Source organism: Hyla sarda, chromosome 5, assembly GCF_029499605.1.
Source record: "Hyla sarda isolate aHylSar1 chromosome 5, aHylSar1.hap1, whole genome shotgun sequence".
NCBI classification, from domain to species: Eukaryota; Metazoa; Chordata; class Amphibia; order Anura; family Hylidae; genus Hyla; species Hyla sarda.
The window spans coordinates 19,225,171-19,240,532 of NC_079193.1; the positions used below are offsets into that span (position 1 = coordinate 19,225,171).

The window sequence follows — 15,362 nt, forward strand, 5'->3', positions numbered from 1 at the left end:
CAAATTTTCGCATATGCGAATTTTCGCTTATATTAATTTTTGTATATGTTAATTTTCGCATATGCGAATTTTCACATATGCGAAAATAAAACGCAAATATTACGAATATGCGAATTTTGCGAATATGTGACGATTATTCGTCCATATATTCGCGAATTCGAATATGGCCTATGCCGCTCAACACTAGTTGCCATCCATTTCTGGGGTCTTTTTGATGTATGTTTGGGGTCATTGTCCTGCTGGAAGACCCAAGATCTCGACGCAAAATAATTTTGTCCAGCCCATTTTTGGAGTTTGGTGACATTATGTCCTATTTGCTTTTTTTCGTCCCTTTTTTGGTTTAGTTTCAATACACACAAAGGGAATAAACATGTGTATAGCAAAACATGTGTTACTGCAATCCTTTTCCGTGAGAAATACTTTTAGGGGTGCCAAAATATGGGGTAGACTCACTTATGAGAGACACTATATAGCAATTGCCATGTTTTTTTTTTTCTAGATACACTAACCTGGCGTTCTAAATAATTCATCTTCTCAGGTTATATTCATCTTCATCTTCTCTATGGTTATATTAAACAGCACTATCCCTTTAAGCCTGGATTACAAAGCTGTAAGGGTATATACATTTGCTGTCGCGTCCATATACCCTTTCTATCTCTCTCTCTATATTTCATCATTAGCAGAAGACACCAATTTTCGTAGATCTTTTTCAGCCTCCTTTTCTATACAATGCAGCCCATTGCCCTTGTCCAATTACTATTCAGACCCCTGTGTATGATAATGGCCATCACGGGGCTGCGCTTGTCTCTTCCAGCATCCTATCTACTGTGTGAACGTGGTGGGGACGCAGAACGCGCACAACCTTATTACTGTTTCCACAGATGGTAAATTGTGCTCCTGGAGTTTGGATATGCTTTCAGCTCCGCAGGTGGGTGTTTATTTTACTCCATGAGAACCACTCTGCCTAATGCATTAATGGACACGGCTGCGAGTGCTGAAACAAACCGAGAGAAGCGGAAAAGTTCAACTTTTATGCTAACAGGGAAAACTTGTGTTTGTGTTCGGCTTTGAAAAACAGTAATTACAGGAAAACACAAAAATAGCTGGAAAGTCTAGATTCAGACATTAGGATAAGAGGTGTAACTTAACGCTACGGGGCCCCAGTGCAAAATGTCTTTTAGGGCCCCCACCTGCCGTGTGCAATTTATAAGACAAGAGTTTTCTTTTGTGACAGAAGGGTGTATGTAAAGATAGGACGGGGCCCAAACCCTCTGTCCTGACCTATGATGGCAGGCCAGTACCATTGCATGTGCTCTGGACTGACTTTGGGCCCACAGTTTTGTTATTTGGCAGAGGGGTCTATATAGCCCCTAGGGCATCCGGGCCCAGATATGACTGCTACCTCTGCACCCTGACTAGGACTCCGAAGGTCATCTCAGGTGTATGTAAAGATGGGACAGGGCCCAAACCCTCTGTCCTGACTTATAATGGGAAGCCAGGCCCAAACCCTCTGTCCTGACTTATAATGGGAAGCCAGGCCAAAACCTTCTGTCCTGACCTATAATGGCAAGCCAGGCCTAAACCCTCTGTCCTGACTTATAATGGGAAGCCAGGCCCAAACCCTCTGTCCTGACCTATAATGGCAAGCCAGGTCCAAACCCTTTGTCAAGACCTATAATGGCAAGCCAGGCCCAAAACCTCTGTCCTGACCTATAATGGCAAGCCAGGTCCAAACCCTTTGTCCTGACCTATAATGGCAAGCCAGGCCCAAAACCTCTGTCCTGACCAATAATGGCAAGCCAGGCCCAAACCCTCTGTCCTGACCTATAATGGCAAGCCAGGTTCAAACCCTTTGTCCTGACCTATAATGGCAAGCCAGGCCCAAACCCTCTGTCCTGACCTATAATGGCAAGCCAGGCCCAAACCCTCTGCCCTGACCTATAATGGCAAGCCAGGCCCAAACCCTCTGTCCTGACCTATAATGGCTGGCCAGTTTTATTGCATGTGTCCTAGACTGACTGGTATCGGACCAGGTTTGCCCAGCCTGTTCTGACCAATGTCTGTTTCATGGCATGTCACCTTTTACTATTACCAGATGGTGACTGCGGGCACCCTATTCTCAAGCCCACCTGGTTGTATGGTTGCACTCAAAAATGTGATTATAAAATGACTTGCAGATTTTCCAGCTCTTTAAGAATTACTTTATCCTCTTGATATGTTCTATTGTGGCGTCCCGGTACCGTATCCTATCCGGTACCTGCGTATGTGGGTCCCCTTAGCCAGAGTCCCTAGGATATCGGGATCCCCATTGTCTAGTTCACCCCTGGTCACCTCTCATCCAAATAGTTATTGAGCTAATGGTTTATTTAGGATGCATGTAAATAGGATTGTATAAATGTCTATAAATAGTTAATCACCTGTATACAGCGTAGCGTAGCGGGACCTGCGGGTCACGTGGTCAGGAAAACTCTATGGTTTTTGCTTTAGGACCTTTGAAGGTCCCTATGACGTATTCTACCCATCACTCCTTGTAACGGTGAGTGACAGTTACTGGGACCAATCCAAAACAGCCCTGCCCCTACCCATATAAGGGAGCATCGGCCATTGCTTTTTCTCTTTTGCTCCTGTGCTCCTGACTAGGAAGGACCTGTACAGCTATCTCCCGCAGTGAGTTAGGCCCGAGCCTTGCGGCAACGGCTGATCGAGTCTAAATTGAGAGTGTATCAATCCCTAAGCACTCTGCATGATCACCGGACCTTATCTAACCCCTAAATCCGGAGGGATCTGCAAATATTACCCTAAATTCAGAGACTGTATCTAAAAGTCAAGGTCTGCAACAACTGTCAGTCATTGCACTATATAGAGACTGTATTCCTGAGACTGTTATTGTGCACTGGATGCACCGCAAGCCTTTCAGTAAAGTTTGTTCAAGTTCAAGTACCTTGTGGACCTTCAGTCATTTTGTATATGCACCTATCGTTACTGGGAAGGGCGGCGATAGGCCGGAGAATTACCTCAGCATACTAGCCCTCAGCCTGGCGTCACGAACTATAGGGTTACCATTAACCCCTCATTTACCGAAACAACACCCCAGCTACCATACATCCCCCAAGGGCTACCACGCTATCATTGACACTTGTACAATTTTACATTTTGGAATCAGGATTCCTTTTGATGGATACTAGATTATGGGGCATCCTGGCTATTGGCAACCAGATGTAAAGGGCTGCTTCCAGCTCAAGAAAATATCCCCTATTCACAGGATAGGGGATTACAAGCTGATCGGTGGGGGTCCCAGCAGAACAGGTGAAATCTCCTGTGAAATAATTGACGCACACTGCGCATGCACGGCCAGTGCTCAGCAATGTTTGGAAGCCCCATAGGCAATAAATGGAACAAATATGTCCATAAGGAGACGTGGTAGTGGTCTGTGACAGCCACCACGCCCCCTCCCATAGGCTTGCATTGAGGGGGGCGGAATATGACATCACGATACTCCGGCCCAGTGATCGGGATTCATCAGACCCGGAGACTGATGATAGCGGGGTGCTGCATGAAAGATTGTGGGGGTCCCCAGTGGCTAGACCCCCGCGATCAGGCATCTTATCCCCTATCCTTTGGATAGGGCCGGAGTACCCCTTTAAGGGTACTCCACTGAAAAAAAAAAAAAAATTTAAATCAACTCATGACAGAAATGTAAACAGATTTGTAAATTACTTCTATTAAAAAATCTTAATCCTTCCAGTATTTATCAGCTGCTGTATGCTCCAGAGGAAGTTCTGTTCTTTTTGAATTTCCTTTCTGTCTGACCACAGTGCTCTCCGCTGACACCTCTGTCTATATCAGGAACTGTCCAGAGCAGGATAGGTTTTCTATGGGGATTTGCTTGTACTCTGGACAGTTCCTAAAATTGACAGAGGTGTCAGCAGAGAGCACTGTGGTCAGACAGAAAGGAAATTCAAAAAGAAAAGAACTTCCTGTGGAGCATGCAGAAGCTAATAAGTACTGGAAGGATTAAAGGGGTACTTTTTTTATCAACTGGTGCCAGATAGTTAAACAGATTTGTAAATGACTTCTATTAAAAAATCGTAATCCTTCCAGTACTTATTAGCTGCTGAATACTACAGAGGAAATTATTTTCTTTTTGGACCACAGTGCTCTCTGCGGAATCATGAGCACAGTGCTCTCTGCTGACATCTCTGTCCATTTTAAGAACTGTCCAGAGTAGGAGAAAATCCCCATAGAAAACATATTCTGTTTTGGACAGTTCCTAAAATGGACAGAGATGTCAGCAGAGAGCACTGTGGTCATGATGTTAGCAGAGAGCTCTGTGTTTCAAAAAGAAAATAATTTCCTATGTAATATTCAGCAGCTAATAAGTACAGGAAGGATTAAGATTTTTTTAATAGAAGTCATTTACAAATCTGTTTAACTTTCTGGCACCAGTTGATTTAAAAAAAATAAAATAAATAAATGTTTTCCAGCAGAGTACCCCTTCAAGTGAAATGATTGTTGTTTAGTTGTTGTTTTTGTCATTTATATAGTTTCTTTATAAAACTATATATCTGTATCTTTTTTTTTTTTTTATTATAGGAAAGTATGGAACTTGTCTACAATAAATCCAAGTCAGTAGCAGTGACTGGGATGGCGTTCCCTGCTGGAGATGTTAACAATTTTGTAGTAGGGAGCGAGGAGGGGACGGTTTACACGGCATGCCGCCATGGAAGGTAGTCCTATGTATTGCCTTATGTTATGTTCACCATGCATATATACAGTGGTCCCTCAACATACGATGGTAATCCGTTCCAAATGGACCATCGTTTGTTGAAACCATCGTATGTTGAGGGATCCGTGCAATGTAAAGTATAGGACAGTGGTCTACAACTTGCGGACCTCCAGATGTTGCAAAACTACAACACCCAGCATGCCCGGACAGCCAACGGCTGTCCGGGCATGCTGGGAGTTGTAGTTTTGCAACATCTGGAGGTCCGCAGGTTGAAGACCACTGGTATTGGATGTTATACTCACGTGTCCCCGACGCTCCGGACCGTCACCGCTGCCCTGGATGTCGCCTTCCATCGCTGTCGCCGCGTCCCGGGGGTGTCCCCAACGCTCCGGCAAGGCCTCTGCTTCCCCGGCATCCTCGCTCTCCGTCACCGCCATCACGTCGCTACGCACGCCGCTCCTATTGGATGACGGGACGGCGTGCGCAGCGACGTGATGACGACGATGGAGAGCGCCGACGATGCAGGGGATCCCGAAGAGGACGCGCCGGAGCCCCGAGGACAGGTAAGTGATCGCCAGCGGACCACACGGGGCACCGTAAACGGCTATCCGGGGGGAGCTGAAGCAGTCTGCGCTGCCGGATAGCCGTTTATGCGATGGCCCCGACATACAAAAGCATCGTATGTTGAAATGATCGTATGTCGGGGCCATTGTAGGTCAGGGGGTCACTGTATATTTCGAAACTAGATCACAACTAAATATGAAATATTTTTTTTAAGTCAAACCCTACAGGGGAACATAACTTTTACTCTGCTAGCTTTTAAAGACATCCAGAAGATACATCCAACGATTGGCGTGATGATCGGGCCCCGTAGGAAAAATTTTTGTTGTTCACCATAAACAAGTCAAACATAAAAGGGTTGACCATCACAGGCAACTAATTCATGCAGCTCCCATTTTGCAGGACAGCTACAAACTTATTTTCTGAAGCTGGTTTTGCTACCTATTGACTTTAAAGGGGTACTCCCCTGGAAAATATTTTTCTTTAAATCAACTGATGACAAAAAGTTTAACAGATTTGTAAATTACTTCTATTAAAAAATCTTAATCCTTCCAGTACTTATAAACTTCTGTATGCTCCACAGGAAGTTCTTTTCTCTTTGAATTTCCTTTCTGTCTGACCACAGTGCTCTCTGCTGACCCCTCTGTCCATGGCAGGAACTGTCTAGAGCAGGAGAGGTTTGCTATGGGGATTTGCTCCTACTCTGGACAGTTCTTATAACAGACAGAGGTGTCAGCAGAGAGCACTGTGGTCAGACAGAAAGGAAATTCAAAAAGAAAAGAACTTCCTGTGGAGCATCAAGAAGTGTATAATTACTAGAAGGATTAAGATTTTTTAATAGAAGTAATTTACAAATCTGTTTAACTTTCTGGAGCCAGTTGATTTAAAAAAAAAAAAAATGTTTTCCAGCAGAGTACCCCTTTATTGAGTAGGAAAATATGCAGCAGGAAATTACGACACGTACAACCCTACCCTAAAGTTGTTGTCAAGGAAGTAAGTGCCATAGTAGCAAATGATGTATCTGCGATAGGGTCTTGGAGAGAGGGGGGCCCCGTCCTGGTTTGTCCTGTTCCTGTTTTCTATTAGAAAATAACTTTGCAGAACTCCTCTCTTCAGGGAACTGCATTGACAGCAAATTAAAGGGGTACCCCGATGCTAAACATCTTTTCCCCTATACAAAGAGGTGCAGACACCCGGCATTCTGAACAGTACAGTGATCCCTCAACTTACAATGGCCTCAACAATATTTTCAACATACAATGGTCTTTTCTGGACCACTGTAACTTGAAACCAGACTCAACATACAATGTACATGTATGTACAGACAGTCCAGATCTGTGAAACGTGTCAATGGCTGGAAGAACCGACCAATCAGAATGGGCATTCACTGGTAAAACTTCTGTATTACTGAAGCGTATGCACTGACTGGTGTCTGGTAGCGCCCCCTACAGTACAGGGAGGTATTACATGTTCTATACTCTTTACCTGTATTACTGAAGTGCATGCACTGAATTCCTGTCCGGTAGCGCCCTCTACAGTACAGGGAGGTATTACACGTTCTGTACTACTCTTTACCTGTATTACTGAAGTGCATGCACTGACTGGTGTCTGGTAGCGCCCCTTACAGTACAGGGAGATATTACATGTTCTGTACTACTCTTTACCTGTATTACTGAAGTGCATGCACTGAATTCCTGTCTGGTAGTGCCCCATACAGTACAGGGAGCTATTACATATTCTGTACTACTCTTTACCTGTGCCAGGGATAGCTGCTCCAGGTGAGGGCGGCTCCATTTTACTTTTTTTTGGGACCCTGTGTGTTCTGTACAGGACCCTGAAGGCTCCTGTCCTCTACATAGACATTGATTACAGCTCCAGCAGATCTTTCTTACTTTAATATGTAAGGATTTGCTTTATCTGTGTTAGTTATCTACCAATTTTTGTTTAATCCTCACTTTTTCCTATTTTTGGATGATATTTTGTGGCTTCAGAACCAATTACCAGGTTTCCATAGAGTTCTGGTCTCAACATACAATGGTTTCAACATACAATGGTCGTCCTGGAACCAATTCATATTGTAACTTGAGGGACCACTGTATGTTCAGAACGCTGGGTTTGGGCGACTGTGGCCGTGATGTCACACCACGCCCCCTTGTGATGGCACACCACGCCCCCTCAATGCAAGTCTATGGGAGGGGGCGTGGCATCAGCCACGCCCCCTCCCATAGACTTGCATTGAGGGGGCATGGCATGGCATCACGAGGGGTGTAGCCGTGATATCACGACGTCCTCATCCAGCATTCGGAACAAAATGTTTCCAACACTGGGGCTGTGGAGAACCCCTTTAACTATTCAGTGTATCCCCCTAATTGATGGCTGTAGATGGTTCTGTGGGTAATAACTGAACTTTGTAATGTGTGTGCAGCAAAGCTGGCATCAGCGAGGTGTTTGAAGGGCACCAGGGCCCGATCACAGGACTGAACTGCCACAGCGCCGTGGGAGCCATTGACTTCTCCCATCTGTTCCTGACATCGTCCTTCGACTGGACAGTAAAGCTGTGGACAACAAAGGTGAGTGATCCCTCTCTCTTTCATATATTCCAAATATATTCACTTTTTTTTTTTTTCATGACAACCAAAGTTCTCAAACTCCCTGCTGGACACCAGCCAAGATATGTGTGAAAATAATAAAGTTGGGTTCGTATCCTATTTTTATTAAAGGTTCCTTTTTTTTTTTTTTAACCAGTCCCCATTAATACGGAACATGTGTCCGAGCAATAAATGTACAGGAGAGGTAATGAGAATAATGTACTACCGCAGATCACGTTTCATACATACCGCAACGTGATACCACTGGCGGAGCTTTACGTGAAGATGGCATCGAGTGATCTGAGGACTATTTTGTCCCGAATTTGCAATATTTAATTTTTTTTATATTTCTGAATGTGGAAACCCTAAACTTGTATGAAAGGTAACGTCCCTCTGCCCACGCAAGTGGCTTCCATTAAATCTGCTAGGTATTTTCCATTACAGCGTTTGGTACCTGGGAGCTTCAGCTTAAAAGATATGGGAATTCTTGACCTCCTGTGGAGGAATATTGGTTCGTTTTGTTGGAATGGAGCCTTGTGAATATATAAGCTTCGACTTCAGGGGTGTAAATAGAAATTATAGGGCCCCCATGGCTCGGTAAAGAATGTGCCCCCTTACGATTTGACAGTCAGGTAGTTGTGGTAGCAATAGTATAATAAAAAACTGAAGAGCGATTGTGGGATGGATAGTAATGTCCTATTGTAGACCTTCTGCAAAAATAAGGACCCATTGTGGAGCAGAAACCCAACTCTGGACTTCTTACCCTTATTAATAATAATTATATATATATATATATATATATATATATATATATATATATATATAATGTAATAAATCAGACACATGGTTCCTTTCTGAAATTTGTAATGTGCTCTATGGCAGCTGCAATAAATAGGAGTTAATAAACAGTTTACAGAAAGAGATGGACAAGCCAATTCCTCACAGACCAGGGAGTGGCTAGTGGGACCTGTATACAGGGCTATATCTGCGTGTACAGCATATATAAGTTTTACAGTTCTTCTTCATATAGGCCACTAGCACATACAACAAAGCTGCCGTCTGTCGTTAAAGTCCCTGCTTTCTTTTGATAATATGATGACTCTGCTGATTCTGTCCAAGTCTACACAGGCTGAAAAGTGAGTTGCAGAAAAAAAGAGCAACCACATTCTGTCTCAGCCTTCAAAGGGGTACTCCGCCCCTAGACATCTTATCCCTTATCCAAAGGTTCTGTCGCTAGAGACCTGCCGCTGGGGACCCCTGCGATCTCCCTGCTGCATCCGGCGTTCATTTAGAGCATCAGGTTCAGCACCGGAGGCTCGTGACGTCACGACCACGTCCCTTCAATACAAGTCTATGGGAGGGGACGTGACGACCGTCATGTCACAAGTGGGGCGTGACCATGATGTCACGAGCCTCCGCCCCGCATTGGCAGTCAACCGGCACAGAGCGAAGTTCGCTCCGTGCACCGGATGCCTGGGGTGCCACAGCCGAGATCACAGGGGTCCCCATCGGTGGGACCCCCGCGATCAGACATGTTATCCCCTATCCTTTGGATAGGGGATAAGATGTCTAGGGGCAGAGTACCCCTTTAAAGGCTGAGACAGAATTTAAGCTCAGTTACAGCTGAGGCCATGTTAACGCCACCTTTCAGCACTGCCTAGGGGAGCTCTGTCACAGGGTTTGTTTGGTGCCACAAAATGAAGTGGAACAGGTCCTTTTTACAACAGACACAGGTCCCATGGGATCCCATTGTTTTCAATGGGGTCTGTCTAGTATCCGTTTTTTGGGGGGAGTTGAACAAAGAAAAAAAAACGAATCTGCAGTATTTTTTTTCTCTTCTCAAGTCTTGTACTTTTAATGGACTGAGCTAACTGAGCTCCTCTGGGCGGAACTGAAGGGTGGTGTGAACCTGGCCTAAGTTGTACTCAGTCCATAGAGCCCTATAGCAAAATGAGATTGACCCCACTGCCTAATGACAAAAACACTGAAACAGTGGCATAAGAAGCAATAGTCAAAAAGAAGGCTAATAGCACTGTGTATCAGAGAATCCCGCTTAGCAGTGCAACGATATCAGAAAACCAATAACTTGTTGTTTCCTACTAAAAGGTACAAAGTTCTTGCCCATGAGTGGGCCCCTCAACCTCTGTGCCCCATACAGGTACTGCAGCTGTTGGACCCATGATTGTTTCTCACATTCTACTTTTCGCGAAAGATTTGGACGAATACCCTGATTGGTTGACTTGATTTGGAGGTGACTTTGGGGCCAATGTTTCTATTTTTTACAGGATGGTTTAGTAATAATCTATTAGACTTTGATAATACAGTATGTCCTTTGTGTGCTGTGAAGGTGAACATACACCTTTTTATTCTGAATTACTTGAGATTCTAGAAAATAATTTGGTGGCATTGATTCTCTGGGGAAATACTATGCTTGACAGAGGCACCGTATGGCAACATGTGGAGTATGGACCTATGGGGACTCTGTACAGGGTCTATGCACAGGGCCTCATAGTGACACATCAGATCTTTGCACTGACCATTGATATAGTTGATCATAGTAATTAGGTCATTGAGGTCATTCAATGCAAATCTTTTTTCCAAAGTAAACATTACTTCTTGGCCTTGGCAGCAGCCGCCGCCTAGCACTGGTAACTTATATTCCCAAGTCAAATTTAGTGTCAGTTGTACCCAATGGTTTTGTTAGGTGAAACCTTCAGAGAGGTGACAATGTGCTCTTACTGGTGTTTTTAAGAGCCCCTGAGGGTCTCCTCCATGGTTAAAAGCTATTTTTCATTGTCTTCATTTAACCCCTCAACGACGCCGAACGTAAATGTACATCCTGGGGAGCTGGTACTTAACGCAACAGGACATACATTTTCGTCCTATGCATAACCGCGAGCATCGGAGTGATGCTCGGGTCATGCAAGGCTGGTCCCAGCTGCTGATTGCAGTCAGGGACCCGCCGCCATTGTGCCGATGTCGGCCATTAACCCCTAAGATGCCGTGATCAATACAGATCACAGCATCTGCAGCATCGCGGTCACTTAAATGGATGATCGGTTCGCCCGCACCGCTGCCGGGGCAATCTGATCATCCAGAACGGCAGACGGAGGTCCCCTCACCTGCCTCCACGGGTCTTCTGCTCTGGTCTGCAATCGAGCAGACAAGAGCAGAAGATAGCAGATAACACTGATCAGTGCTATGTCCTGTGCATAGTACTGAACAGTATTAGCAATTGAATGATTGCTATAAATAGTCCCATATAGGGACTATTAAAGTGTAAAAATAAAAGTAAAAAAAAGGGGGGGGGGGGAATGTGAAAAACCCCCTCCCCAAATAAAAATGTAAATTGTCCCATTTTCCCTATTTCACCCCCAAAAAGTGTAAAAAATAAATATTTTATATACATATTTGGTATTGGTATTTGGTATTTATTAAAAAAAATAAAATGTTAATGATACCGTACAGTGAACGGCGTGAACATAAAAAAAAAGTCCAAAATAGCTGCTTTTTTATAACATTTTATTCTAAAACAAATTTATAAAAAATTTATGAAAAGTTTTATATAAGCAAATATGGTATCAATAAAAAGTACAGATCACGGCGCAAAAATTGAGCCCCATACTGCCGCTTATACGAAAAAATGAAAAAGTTATAGGTCTTCAAAATAGGGGGATTTTAAACGTACTAGTTTGGTTAAACAGTTTGCGATTTTATTTAAGCGCAACACTAAGAGAAAAGAATATTATCATGGGTATCATTTTAATTGTATTGACCAAAAGAATGAAGAACACACGTAATTGTTACCATAAATTGTATGGCGTGAAAACGAAACCTTCCAAAATTTGCTAAATTGCGGATTTCTTTTTAATTTCCCCACACAAATAGTATTTGGTTGCGCCATACATTTTATGGTAAAGTGAGTGATGGCATTACAACGGACAACTGGTCGTGCAAAAAACAAGCCCTCATACTAGTCTGTGGATGAAAATATAAGAGTTATGATTTTTTGAAGGCAAGGAGGAAAAAACGGTCTGAGTCCTTAAGGGGTTAAAGGGGCTGGACCAGAGCTGGGCTGTTTGACAAAGGTGCACACTCAGGCACTTCCTTTCTCTTCTTTCTCTGGCCAAGCATAGCACAGCACATACTCCTCTCTGCTATACCAATAGATAGTCCTGGTAAATGTGCACTGGACTGAAAACACTGCACTGTGCTGGGCTGATGATTTACACAGTACACTACTATAGATGGCATGTGGAGAGATAAGGGGTTATTGATGCACTGATTTTGCAAGGTGCTGTGCTGAAAGGTAAATCAGGGCTTCCCCCTCATCTCTCACCACCCATAAAGCTCAGGGTTGTTGTCTTGAGAGTAAATAATAGTGTACCTACTGCTGCATGTTCACAGTGCTGCAGTGTAACCCCTCCAATCCTTCCTTTAGCACAGTATTTCCCAATACTGCCTCCCAGCATGCCTAGCACAGCACAAACTCCTTTCTGATATACCAATAAATAGCACTGGTGAAAGTGCACTGGACCGAAGAGGCTTGCACTGTCCTGGGCAAAATATTTATACAGTACACTACCGTAGATGTGGAGAGAGAAGGGGTTACTCATGCACTGATTTTGCAAGGTCCTATGTGACAAGAAACAAAAGCAACAGCAACAAAGAAGGGGTTACACTGAGCACTGAACTGCTGTTGCTGAAAAGATAAGGCACTGCTTCCCAACCAGTGTGCCTTCAGCTGGTGCAAAACCACAATTCCCAGCATACTGGGAGTTGTAGTTTTGCAACAGCTGGAGGCACACCGGTTGGAAAACAGCTGGAGGAACTCCGGTCGGTTGGGAAACAAAAGCCTTGATTTACCTTTTAGCAGGTAGATCTACTTAGTTTACCAGTATACAGCCTTTCTCAGGCTCTCATCCATTTTGTCCTGCATATAGCCCCTGCTAAACCCTGCCCCAACTTACTATTTTCTGTCCTGATCTAGCTGTAACTAGAGACAGGCAGAGCCTAACAGGCAGTAAACAGCAGATCGCAGGGAAGTGAGACACCTAGTGGCCATGACTTTACAGCTATTTTTCCTGGAAAAGAAAAGTAGAGATGAGCGAATTGAAACTGATAAATCCAAATTTTGATTCGTAATGAATCCGAATATCGCCGCGATTCGATAAAACAAATCACTTCCTTAAACTCCATTTAGTGTGGTCCAGGCTCCTGGGCATCTAAAATGGTGGCTCCACGTGTGAGGACATGGGGAAAGGAACTCTGGGAAGGCGGATAGGCGGGATCACCCTTAATCACATGCAGCATGCAGCCTATCAGCAGCCAGCCAGCCCTGTGATGTCACAACCCTATATAATCGGCAGCCATTGTTGCAGCCAGGCATTTTGGCGTTTCATTGATTGATTAACTCGGTCATCCACTTCATCCCAAGTGACATCTGACACCCCCAGTCAACAGTCAGTGGGTTGTATAGCAATTACTTGTTTAAATTATATTAAATAATATTTAAAAATGTACAAGTCACATGCAGATTACAGGCATCGCTATTAGAATCACTGCCGCAGAGCATCTGGATGTGGCAGCAGGTGCGGGAGACCATATGGCATCACAATTGAAGAGATTAAAGAGATTTTTTTATTACATTTTTATAAAATTTTATTTTAATTTATTTAAGGTTTTTTCTAATCCTTTTTTGAGGGCCAATGATAGCAGCTGAGGTAATTCCAGCTCCAAGTAGTGGAAGTGTTAAGATTTTTAAGTAGAAGAAAATTACAAATCTGGAAAAAAAAAAGTTTGAAACCAAATGGTGGCAAATATTAATCTCATTGTTCCCCTTGTTAAACAACTTCACTCAGGTTTATGGAACGGACTGTTGCAGAAATTTCTACCACTTAAACTGCCCCCCTTTTAATTCCACCCTTGATGACCTTGTCACATATAATTCTACCTCTTTTTTTATAGCACTTTTATTATTTTATAGTGTTTTTTGAAGTTTGTATTTTTTGCACTTGCATGTTCTGTAATCAGGGCTGTAGCTCCCATGAGGCATGTGAGGCAGTTGCCTCAGGTGCGCTGTTGCAAGGGGGTGCAGCAGCCAGGGCTGCACTGGCCCTGGTCGCTGCATCTGCTTGCACAGGGAGTCCAGCACACATTACACTGAGGCATTGATTCCCAACCGAGGTGCCAGGACACTCTGGTGAGAAATATGGCGCTAACATTTTTTGATTTTCCTGCCCAGGCCTGCGCACCTGCGAGTCACGGCGTGCAGGACTGGCGGGAGGGAAGTCTGTGCGCACTCCCGGGACGGGTGATGCTGCAGCTCCAATCCTTGTATATCCTCCCTTTCCTGTGGAACAGCTCAGGACTCTGGATTCTCCCTGGTCTTTCAGCAGAATGATGTGGATGGAGGGAAGGAGCAGGGCCGGCGCTGACAGAGGCCTACTGAACTTCAGGTAGTGCACCCCCACCCTTCTTTCACTCCTCTACACCTCTCTGTCACCTCTCGTAACCTCTCTGTAACCCCTGGACAGCCCTCTGTTATCCCGTACACCCCTTTATCACCCCTCTACACCCTTCTGTCACCACTCTAAACCCCTCTGTCACCCCTGTACACCCCATGGTTACCCCGTGCACCCCTCTGTCACCCCTCTACACTGCTCTGTCACCCCTGTTTGCCTCTCTGTCACCCATGTACACCCCTCTACACCCCTGTCTCCCATTTACACCCCTCTGTCACTGTGTGGGGTAAGGCTGGAGGCATTGTGTGTGGGGAAGGCTGGAGGAATATGGGTAAGGCAGGAGGTATTGTGTGTGCTTGTGGGGGGCGAAGGCTGTGCATTGTGGGAAGGCTGGTGGCATTGTGTTTGGGGAGGCTGGAGACATTTGTAGGGAAAAGGGAAGGATAATGCTGGAGTGCAGAGCCTAAGGGTGCATGCACACCACGTCTGCCGGATCCGGCTGGGGGAGGGGAAAAACGTGCACACCCGTACCCCAGCCGGACCGCTGCTGAAATCCATTGACTTTAATGAGCCAACCAGAGTCACTGTTTGACTTCGGTCGGCTCATTTATGCAACGTATCCGGTTTTCTGACCTGACCTAAAACCGTAGTATACTACGGTTTTAGGTCCAGTCAGAAAACCGGATACGGGTCAAAAATGAGCCGACCGGAGTCAAACGGTGACTCCGGTTAGCTCATTAAAGTCAATGGATTTCAGTGCCGGTCCAGATGGGGTACGGGAGCGCACGGTTTTCCCCTCCCCCAGCCGGATCCGGTAGCCATAGCCTAAAAACGTGGTGTGCATGCACCCTAATACTGATATGTTTGTGTTGCAGGTTCTGCCCTGAAGATAATCTGGAACAGATTATCATGTCCTGGGCCAGATGGGGAAGAAAAAAAAAAAAGAGAATGACTCTGATCAGGGAATATGTGTCACGATTCGGCTTACAGGTTGTGGATCCACTGTGTCAGCGAGGGATTGGC

At 44.8% G+C, this 15,362-nt stretch overlaps 1 protein-coding gene across 2 annotated transcripts in view; it reads left to right on the forward strand.

Moving 5' to 3' along the window:
• Positions 1-15,362, forward strand: part of DYNC1I1 (dynein cytoplasmic 1 intermediate chain 1) — a 381,788-nt gene that overhangs the window by 239,798 nt on the left and 126,628 nt on the right. For both annotated transcript variants that reach the window (XM_056518938.1, XM_056518939.1), the window contains 3 exons: positions 815-928; positions 4,594-4,727; positions 7,713-7,857. In XM_056518938.1, coding sequence (XP_056374913.1) covers positions 815-928; positions 4,594-4,727; positions 7,713-7,857 — 393 coding nt within the window. The remainder of the gene's footprint in view (positions 1-814; positions 929-4,593; positions 4,728-7,712; positions 7,858-15,362) is intronic.